At 36.4% G+C, this 10,660-nt stretch overlaps 1 protein-coding gene across 2 annotated transcripts; it reads left to right on the top strand.

Annotated features, from left to right (window-relative positions):
- The first annotated feature begins 1,990 nt into the window (after positions 1–1,990).
- On the top strand, positions 1,991–10,410 carry LOC122315922 (protein EIN4). 2 transcript variants are annotated; one of them, XM_043132260.1, is made up of 3 exons: positions 1,991–2,225; positions 2,734–4,663; positions 9,605–10,410. In XM_043132260.1, exons 2-3 carry the CDS (start codon positions 2,918–2,920, stop codon positions 10,121–10,123), a joined length of 2,265 nt encoding a protein of 754 aa, XP_042988194.1. In that variant the 5' UTR covers positions 1,991–2,225; positions 2,734–2,917; the 3' UTR covers positions 10,124–10,410. The 2 variants fall into 2 exon arrangements, with proteins under 2 accessions (XP_042988194.1, XP_042988195.1); XM_043132261.1 differs by having other exon boundaries at positions 2,718–4,663.
- Positions 10,411–10,660: the final 250 nt, after the last annotated feature.

Below are 10,660 nucleotides of genomic sequence, written 5' to 3'. Positions count from 1 at the left end.
ACCAATTTGAAAAGGACAAGACGTAAATGCACACTTCTACAGACCCAGCACAAAGTCTGTACAGCTACATTATCTAACCATGTATTGTGAATAAGCAAATTGATGAAATCTTCACTTAAAAAATAATAAAATATATATATATATATATATAAATTTTTAAAAAAATATTGTATGGACACTGAGCATAAGGAACAAAGCGGCTACTAATCTCAATGAATGTGAATGTAGAATTTTAAAGTTAAGACGAGAATTTGACTTGCATTCACTACGGTTGTTGAGTTTAGCTAAGTTATGTGGAAGAATGCTTATAACATTAGAGGATGGTCATAAAAGTTACATGGTACCAATGCAAAGAGACAGGTGGGTGTGTAAGCCACCTGAAAACTGGCAAAGAACGTTTACATGAAGGTGTAGTCAGTCTACCAACGATAAGTTAAGTTATGTTACAAGCAGTCTAGGGGTCGCGTTGTAGCTACAGGATGTGGAATCAGTATGTATAATAATTAAGAAATGTTGGTATTTTTTTTTAATTAATATTTTAACCGTTGTTTTTACTTACCTTTGGTCTGTGTTAATCGAGTAACAACAATCGTTAATTGGCCAACGTCCTTTTTAAGCATCATTGATGATAGCCAACGTCCTTTTTTATTATTTATCTTTTTTATTGCCCAGATGCCGTATGTACAAACGGCTATTTTTTTACATGCATGATTGGCTTTTTATATATTGGGAGCGTCCGTCTAATGTGTTTAGAGGTTTTGAGTTTAGTGTTATCTTGATATATCATAAAATAATAAAAGGGCTGTATGCAAATATGTTTTGAGAGTATTTTTAGATAAAAGAAATGTATTTTTTTAGTAGAGTTTGAGCTTAAATATTTGTGCAGAGTTGATTCAGACTATACGATAATCAGTTAAACTGTTATATCTTGGAGGAGTCAAATCAAGAGAAGTTATGTTACACCGGTTAATTTGAGATTTTGTACACTACAGAGGGCTTGAATCTCTTTAAAGAGAGCGATATTTCCGTGCCTCAGCCCAAACTGATTTCGTTTGAATATTAATTTTTTTGTAATTTTTATTATATTATTGTATATTTTACTAACAAGAAAAATTATAATTGCAGTCGTGAAATGCGTAAGTATTCCATAATTCTTTTAAAAAATGAGTAAATACGATATCTATATGAAATAAATTAATTTTTAATAATCATTTATATTATTTTTCAAAATAATTATATGATATTTACACATTTCACAATTTTATGTTGGTTATTTATTTAACATGTGATTATGTCATGAAGAATTAAAAAAACAAATTTAAAAATTTAAGGAGCAAAAAGATAATTTTGTAAAATTTAACGACTAATATGTATTTTTTTTTTTCAGAACTTTTCTAAATAAATAAGATGTATTGGATCTAAAAATAAACTTTTTTATGCTCCTACTTGATTGGCATTTAAAAATAAATAAATAAATAAATAAATAGATAGATAGGTAGATAGATAGAGATGTGCTGTACAATGCACGCTGGAATGCACTCTTTTAACAGTACTTTTCACGTGTGAGTCAACAACCGTATCTCGAAAGCGTCCATACCACAATTCGACACGAAAAGTTGGATTGGACATAGAACCATTGTAACTACACAATTTGTTTTGGGTGTCAGAACACGGAATCCTTGAAAAAATGAAAAATGCCAGTGCCCACTGCTCGTGTAGATCTAAATCATATACGAGTTGAAGAAGATGCGACGGTGGAAAAACGAAGACATGGCTACTCTCGGTTCACATCATAACACTCGTTTTCCTAAGAATAATAGAAAAAAGACTTTGAATGTAAGAAGGATGATAAGTAAGTAATTTAATAATATAACAAAAATAAACAAATGTTTTGTGGGTCTTGACGAGGAATGCGGACCCGGGAGCCAAAAGTGAGAGATCGTTTAGTGTCTAGGTTCTCTTCATGTAAAGGTCTTTGGGTCCCACTCCCACCTCTCTCTCTCTCTCTCCCCGAGCTTTTCAAATTATGGCTTTCTCGAAGTTTTATTATTCTCCTTGTTGCTCTGTCTCTCTCTCTCTCCCCCAGCTGCAAATACTTCTTTGGAAGCTGCAAAGTGAGGGAGACGTGCAGGGAGAGAGACATGGGTTTGTTAGATGATGTATGGAAAATCTCTCTTTTTGTTTTTTCTTCAATGGAAGTACAAGGAAATATCTGACTTAACCAGGTAATTTCTAGGTGGATTTTTGCTTTGTTTTCTTGGGGGTCATTTTCTGTGCCAGTTAACTGAGGTTTGAAGATTGGCCACTGGTTAGTGGAAGTGGTGGGAATTGCGTACTATGAATATGATTTGAAGTTGGTTTTGCCTCCTGTGGCCCGAGGTTTTTTGCTTTGAGCTATTTTTTCTCTATTTTTTTTTCTGTTCTGTTTAGATGGTTTTGATAGATTGAAGTTGGGCGATCTTTGCATTTTCCTCTCAATTGGCTGTTCAGTTATGTGGGTTGTAGAAGTCATTGCTTTTTCTGCATTCTTCTTTAGCGGGTCAGTGACAGAAGTAGACATTTTTTTTTTCATTACCAAACTAATAGGAAATATAAACTGATAGGAAAATATGAAAACTCATTTTGTTCTGGGAAACTAGAGGATCAGAATAAATGGATGCCTGATATCTTTGGATCTATTGGATAGATATTCAACCTTTTTAACAAAACTAGCTTAGTATTTGTGGATGGCAGATGAGCTTCGGTGATACGGGTTGTGCGAGTGTTTCCTCGAGGAGTTCTGCTATAGGAGATCACAATTCAGAATTGGGGTTCGAGGGCTTTAGTTGAATGCATGATATTGCAGTTTGGTGAGTTAGGGATTGCGGGAATGAGAACTGGTGGAAAATTTGATTGAAGAAGCAACGACTTGGCTGCAATGTTAAGAGCATTAGCTTTTGGATCGTTGATTGCTTATCTCGTTCTCTCTGTTGTTGCGATCGATAATGACCTTACTAATTGTAACTGCGACGATGAGGGCTTTTGGGGCATCCATAGCATTTTAGAATGCCAGAAAGTGAGTGATTTCTTGATTGCAGTTGCATATTTTTCGATCCCTGTTGAGCTCCTTTACTTTGTTAGCTGCTCGAACTTTCCTTTCAAATGGGTACTTCTTCAGTTTATCGCCTTTATAGTCCTTTGTGGATTGACTCATTTGCTCAATGGATGGACTTACTATCGCCAACACTCATTCCAGTTGATGCTGTCCCTCACCATTGCCAAATTTCTCACAGCTTTGGTTTCATGTGCAACTGCAATTACCCTGTTGACTCTGATCCCTCTTCTTCTCAAAGTCAAAGTGAGGGAGCTATTCTTGAGGCAAAATGTATTTGAGTTAGATCAAGAGGTTGGGATGATGAAGAAACAGAAGGAAGCAAGTTGGCATGTACGAATGCTGACCAGAGAAATCCGAAAGTCGCTTGATAAGCATACTATACTATATACCACACTGGTTGAGCTTTCCAAGATTTTGGATTTGCAGAATTGTGCAGTTTGGATGCCAAATGAGAGCAGAACAGAGATGAACCTGACCCATGAATTGAAAACAAGTTCTTCAAATAATTACCACCTTTCTCTCCCAATTAATGACCCAGATGTCTTAGAGATAAGAGGGAGCAAGGGAGTGAGGATTCTGAGGCCTGAGTCAGCACTAGGGGCTGCAAGCAGTCGTGGATCTTCTGAGTCAGGTGCTGTGGCTGCAATTCGGATGCCAATGCTTCAAGTTTCAAATTTCAAAGGGGGCACACCAGAGCTGGTTGACACTTGCTATGCTATACTGGTTTTGGTTCTTCCTGCTGCAAACTCTAGAGTTTGGAGTTATCATGAAATGCAGATAGTGGATGTTGTCGCTGACCAGGTGGCTGTGGCTCTGTCTCATGCTGCAGTGCTTGAAGAGTCTCAACTAATGAGCGAGCAGCTAGGTGAGAAAAATCTGGCATTACAACAAGCTAAGAAGAATGCAATGATGGCAAGTCAGGCAAGAAACTCCTTTCAGAAGGTGATGAGTCATGGAATGAGGAGGCCCATGCATTCAATTTTAGGCCTGCTCTCAATGTTTCAAGAGGAGAATATGAGCTTTGAACAGAGGATTATTGTTGACACAATGGTGAAAATTGGCCATGTTCTCTCAACTTTGATAAATGACGTGATGGAGATTTCAACAAAGGATAATGGAAGGTTCCAATTAGAGATGCGGCCTTTTGGGCTACATTCCATGATCAAGGAAGCTTCTTGTCTTGCCAAGTGCTTGTGTATGTATAAAGGCTTTAGTTTTGATTTTAATGTTCAGATCTCTTTGCCTGATCAGGTGATAGGTGATGAGAGAAGGGCCTTTCAAGTGATTTTGTACATGGTTGGGTATCTATTGAATGTCTATAATGGACAGGGAACTGTCATATTTCGGGTTTCTCAGGAGAGTGGTATTGATGGGAAGGATGATAAAACGTTGGGAGTGTGGAGATCAAGCATGCCAGATGAGCATTACATAAAGTTTGACATTGGGATTAGTGAGCAAAGCTCCCAATCTGATGGATCAATCTCAGCAGTAAATCATGCCAGTAGGAGGCACATCAGCAATGAAGTTAAGGAGGGCCTGAGCTTCAGCATCTGTAAAAAGCTCGTGCAGGTATTTTCTAATATTTTTTTGTCTATAAATCAGTTTTCTCTTCTATTGTTGTACTTTATTGATTTCATTTTGCAAGTGATTGATTTTACCCTTGGCAAAATGAGTGATCCCTCTTTCAATTCATTGCATTTTGTACCTATTTTGAATATTCACACAGAGAATGTTGACTTCTGGTGGATCAGTATTAAATACAGTGAACTGTTTCCCATGGGTTGACACATAATCTTTCTCGAAAAATGGATTTTTACTATTTCTAGTTTTGATTGTTGTATTTAGTCGAACCAATTTGGTAACTTGCTACTTTTCTACTCAAAACACAAAAGTTTCTTTAAATGATGTGTTCCGTGAGCTGTCTTGATGATGGATTAGCTAACGCATTGCATTGCAATTCATATTTGGTTTCACCAGTAACTCCAGCTCAGAGGCGTCATAGTTATTTTCAGTTTTTGACAAGATGGAATTGCAACCAAATAGTTAATAAAATGTTTCAAGTCTGTTCTAGCTTTAAGTTATGCAAAAAAATGTCAAAATCCAACTCATTAGTCAGCATTATGCTCTTTCCACATCCACAGCTGAAGTTACCAGTGTAATTGGTCTCTCTATTTGTGAGAATCCAAGATATTTAGTTTTTTTTTTCTGCATCCTACAGGCCAAAAATGCAAAAATGGTTGGTGTCCTATTTCTCGCTGAATGCTATTGGCTTCAAATCCTAGCATGTACGCTTAGAGGAGAAATGAGACTATAACACATGAAATTTGCCACAAATGGAACCATATGTGTGCACCAATGTACAAAATTTAGACAGTTCATGACAACCTCTTTAAAAACCCAAGCATGATGTTGCTTGTCAGATGGTCAAGATGTAAACTGAGTACTTTTCTTGTGAGAGTGCATCCGTAAGCCATTACTCTGTTATCCTTGTTGTGCCAGTGACTAGAGACATTGAAAACCAGGTGTCATTTATGAGATGCGTTCAGGCTGATTGTCCAGAATGTCAAGATCATCTAGATTGAAGGTGGTGACAATTATTTCTTTAACGCTCTGATGCTGTCTACCCATATGCATCATTACCTTCCAACTTCAGTTTGCTCCTTGGTTATGGAATTTCTTAGCAGGATACTATTAATAACCATGCCTGATGGATTTATCTAGTTTCTAGGTTGGAGCTAATACTGGTAGTTCAATATTGATCTCCCACTTGCACTATGCTTGTTGATGATGCTGCCCTGATCAATAGAGATAGGAATTATTCTGTTGGATTTTGAAGCTATGTTGTATTTTGAAGGTTAATATGAGTAAGAGTGAGATGGTAGTAGTGGTTAGCTTGATCTTTTAGACTGCCTGAAGTGTTTGGTGGATTGTTTGCCAATGGCTTATCTTTGATTGCCACTGGGATCTTCTTTTAAGGTTCATGCAGTGTGGTACCATGTGATGGAAAGAATGGAAATAAGTTCGACGAGTTGGAAGAAATTATACTTATCTAATGGGGAAGAATTACTATTATTAATGGGTACACTATCAGTCTTCTACTTCCTTTTCCATTCTACCATTCCTACTCATGTAGCAGCTAATAGATTGAGGATTCTATAAAGAGATTTCTTATAAGGTGGGTTTTGGTAATGAGTTCAAAATCCACTTAGTGGATTGGAATTGGTGCAGTCCCATTAAAATTGGTGGAAGGGCGTAAAACATCTTCAATTTAACAATGTTAGGAAAGTGGGTATGGTGGAATAGAAAAGAAGGGGAGAAACTTTGGAGTTGTCTAATTGGTGTGAAGCATGAAGTCTTGGGACTTAGGGGACATTATCTATGGTTGGACAGTGGGGAGGTATTTTGGCATGGAGTGCAGTGTGGCGAGGTTGCCTTGGAATACCTCTTTCCTCATTTATTTATATAACTAAGTGAAAGGGTGCTCTAGTAGATTCTTAAATGGTCGTTTTGGATGGAGTTGTTCGAGCTTGAAATCCTTGATTTGTGACTATTCTTCAAGGTACGAAATTAGAATCCTTTCTTGAGTTGTATTAGAATCTCTATTCCTGTGTTGAAACTAAGAAGAATGTTTTGGAGGTTAAGCCGTAACAATGTTTTGGTTGCAGATCCTTATAATTTTGAGTGTGATACCCCATATGATAAGGATAAGGTAGGTGGTGTATGAGATCCCACATTCTTGTTCTTTATAATGTTCCAATGTGGCTCCAATTGTATCATTGATTAGTCCTTTTGGAGTATAGGTCATGTGATTTGGGCTTTCCATTGGGGCATTACAGAGAGGGTTTATTATTATTATTTGGTCTAAGTATAAAACAGTCCTTGGATGTTGCACGATTACGTTCTTGTTTCTCTGCTTTTCCAATCTTATCATTTTGCTCCTTTGATTTGTAATTTTTTCAATAAGAACCCTCCATCAAAAACCTAAAGTGGTGTGCCACACATGGAGAAAAAAGGGGTTAATTGTTGAATCAGTTCCTGGAAACTTGATTTCCCCTTTTCCCTTTTCCACATTTCATCCATGGGTTTTTATTAAACTTGCAATTTTAAACCTGTCTATCACCCATTAAGCTTTTAACGTCACAATGTACCACAAGGCCAATAATTCGTGTTAGTTTTTGATAAGCTGACACATGGAAGTTTCATTTCCACCAGTCATATCATTATAGTAAATAGAAAAGAGAAAAGTAGTTTTTAAAATCCAAAAGTATCTAAATTCCAAAAAAATATATATATATTTTATAACGTGTAATCTCAAAGTCCGTGCAAATGCAACATGTCTCTTATCAGGTTAAAACCTAAACCCATGTAATGTGTCCCCATCAAACGAGTCATGTAAATCATCAAACTTTTCAGCGATGGGATGTGGCTCTTTGAAATTGTTTGCTGCACCCAAGGATTTGAGCCTTGGACGGTTGGACTTAAAGGAAGCATACTGCTAAGACTAAGGCCTTACCACATGAGCCAACACCTAGAGATTAAAAATATATATAAATAAAATAAAAAAAGAAAATAAAAAGAAAAACAATGCTACCATGGGTGCTTCCAGTTGCCCCTGGCAGCCGTTCGTTCATCCAGGATGGCACGAGTACTCATGGTGAATTTTTTTAATAACTTGATTTTTTTTTCCATTTAAAGAATATTATTTTTCGTGAATTTTCTTTGTTTCTAAATTCAATTTTCAAAATTTAATTATGACAGTTTTGATTTATTTTTATATTTAGTTTTTTAAATGATGCATGTTATCTGATTTTTTATTTTTCAAAAGATTTTTATATTCTGCTATTAGTTTTTTTCAATCTGGTATGCAATGCCAGATTCCATTAAATTACTCAATGGAATTTGATGGAGGGTTATTGTAAAAAAATTACAAACTCAAGGAGCAAGGGTATAAAATTGAAAATTTGACGAGTAGAAAGATAATCGTGTAAAACCTAAGGACTGCTTTTGTATTTAATCCTCAATATTTTCCCTTGGAAATTATCTGGGTTGCTAAGGTTACCATGGGGTTTTCCAGTTTGGAAAGCCAGTTTAGGAAAGAGGTTGATGACGGATGACCTTATTAAAAGGAGGATTATTATAGTAGACAAGTGTAGCTGTAAGTTCAGCAGTGAGACAATTTCTTACCTTTTATTTTGTTGTCCATTTGCAAGAACTAGGGAACCTTATTATCAGTTTGTGTCTTCTTTCTTTTGGGGGTCCATGGGGTGAATTTCTTCTTTGTTAGAAGAGGTGAATGCTCACCATAAAAGTTTTTGATATGGAGGACTGACTTTTTGGCATGAAAGAAATAATCAAAGTTTCAACAAGACAAGATTTTGGATAAGATATATTTTCAAGATTTTTGTACGAATGGTTTGCTTTGGACAGTCTACCATTGTGATTTGTTAAATTTTGAAGAATTCTTATTCTTAGGTTCTCTCTAGTCATTCCTACATATTTGAGTGCACACCTTTTTACATTTTTAAATGAAGTTATTCATACTTTTCTGGAAAGGAAAAGGCCTCCGTTTTGCTATTATTATAAATCAACTTCACGGTTATTGGTGATAGGTTTTCAATGGAAGGAAGTTATAAAAACACTTCAAATGTGGAAAAAATTATTCTTCTAAGAGCTCTGGCAGCATTGAGATTGTATCTGCATGTATATGAGGATTTCCCCACCCCCCCCCCCCCCCCCCCCCCCAAAAAAAAAAAGGGTAAAGGCTATTACGAATCTATAAATATGAGGTTATTTTTTTATGCGGCAATGCCTCTCCTGCATGCCTTTCCACTCCTTTCGGGCATTCTTGCACCAACACCCTCACCTCCATCTCCACCCCCACCCGTCTTTAGGGCATGCTACTAGTTGATCCTCACATAAGAAATTTTCTTTGGTTATATTATAGTTCATGAATTTAGGGTTTTCAGAATTTGAGGCAAATGCCTGATGGTCAGAGTTCTTATGAAATGTGTATGTCCTAAGAAATGCATACTTTTTTGGTGTGATGTGATTAAATGAAATACCTGTAAGATCCTTGTCTATATTATTGTATATATTTTATTTAAAATGCCATTTAGAGGCATTGAAACTCTAATGCACTCCAAATATACGTTGGAAAAAAGGAGTTTTTGGAGAATTTGCTTTAAAATGACAGTTGCTTATTTTTCATTTACACATGTTAAGCCTTACAAGTTGCTTATCATGGGATAGTTTTCTTCTTTTATTTTATTTTTTTACATTTAATATGTTATTAGAAAAGTTTGCCTCCACCTTTTGACCATCATTCTTTTAGCTCATGAACATTTATGACCTCATTATGCATTTGCTTGTCCCAAAATTGTGATGCGATGGAATTGCTATTTTGGTTTGTGTCATTCAAGTATTATTTGTAGCTAGTTTATCAAAAAAAATATATATATTTGTAGCTTTGTTGTTCAAGAGTCCTAATTTATGTGAAAAAAATATCTGCAGATGATGCAAGGTAATATATGGATATCTCCGAATGTGATTGGTGTTGCACAAAGTATGACACTTGTCCTCAGGTTCCATACCCGACCATCTTTTGGAAGAGCTATATTTGCCCAGGGACGTTCCACAGAGCCGGTGTCCAACTCACAGTTCAGAGGCCTTCGGGTTATACTAGCTGATGACGATGGTGTAAATAGGATGGTTACCAAGAAGCTGCTTGAGAAGCTAGGTTGTCAAGTAACTTCTGTTTCATCTGGGTTTGAATGTCTAATTGCTCTTACCACTGCAGAAAAGTCATTCAAAATTGTTCTTTTGGACCTTCATATGCCTGAAATGGATGGTTTCGAGGTGGCACTAAGAATACGGAAACTCTGCAGCCAGAATTGGCCTTCAATTATAGCCTTAACGGCTAGTGCCGAGGAATATGTGATGGAGAGATGTCTACAGGTGGGAATGAGTGGAGTGATTCGGAAACCTATTCTCTTGCAAGGAATGGCAGATGAGCTTCGAAGAGTCCTGTAACAGCCTGTGATGGATTGTGAAGAAGTCCTTGCTTTTGTTACTTACCATTAGAGGGCTCAGAGATCATGTCATTGAGATTCCGCTTAGAGAAGTTAAACTTATATTTTCTGAATGTCATACAAAATGTAGCTGTTATTTCTTGCTAACCAATTCCACGATAGAGCTACTTTTCTGGGAACTTGCACAGGTCCATCTGATAGTGGAAAGGAACTGTAGTATGTCGCATTCTATAATCGAAGGTTTTGTGATCCATTAGCCATGCATTTGAGCTGTGGCATTGTGCTTAATTCTGTTCTACAGCCGTTGATTGAGCCAATGTTTTGATGCCAAAGGCTTCGAGGAATCTCACAGGAACGCTAGCCCATGACTTTATGATACAGGAGGTTTCAATTCAGTCTCTTGAAAAAACATAAAATTTCTGTGCCCTGTGGATGAGAGTATTTTTAGTGTAAATTTTTTGTTTATAAAGTCTTTCTCTAGCTTCTTTCCAAACATATAAGATTCTTGATCTTAGCATATTTAACTTCTTCATTAAAA

The sequence above is a fragment of the Carya illinoinensis genome, chromosome 7 (assembly GCF_018687715.1).
Source record: "Carya illinoinensis cultivar Pawnee chromosome 7, C.illinoinensisPawnee_v1, whole genome shotgun sequence".
Taxonomy (NCBI): domain Eukaryota; kingdom Viridiplantae; phylum Streptophyta; class Magnoliopsida; order Fagales; family Juglandaceae; genus Carya; species Carya illinoinensis.
The sequence above is the reverse complement of the archived record's forward strand: the minus strand, read 5'-3'. Positions and strand labels throughout refer to the sequence as shown.

What these genes read in the sequence shown, in the direction of transcription:
- LOC122315922 (XM_043132260.1), top strand. Translation starts at nt 2,918, where the DNA reads ATGTTAAGAGCATTAGCTTTTGGATCGTTGATTGCTTATCTCGTTCTC. An exon ending in TCTGTAAAAAGCTCGTGCAG is followed by an intron (nt 4,664 to 9,604) that starts GTATTTTCTAAT and finishes AAATATCTGCAG; the next exon opens with ATGATGCAAGGTAATATATG.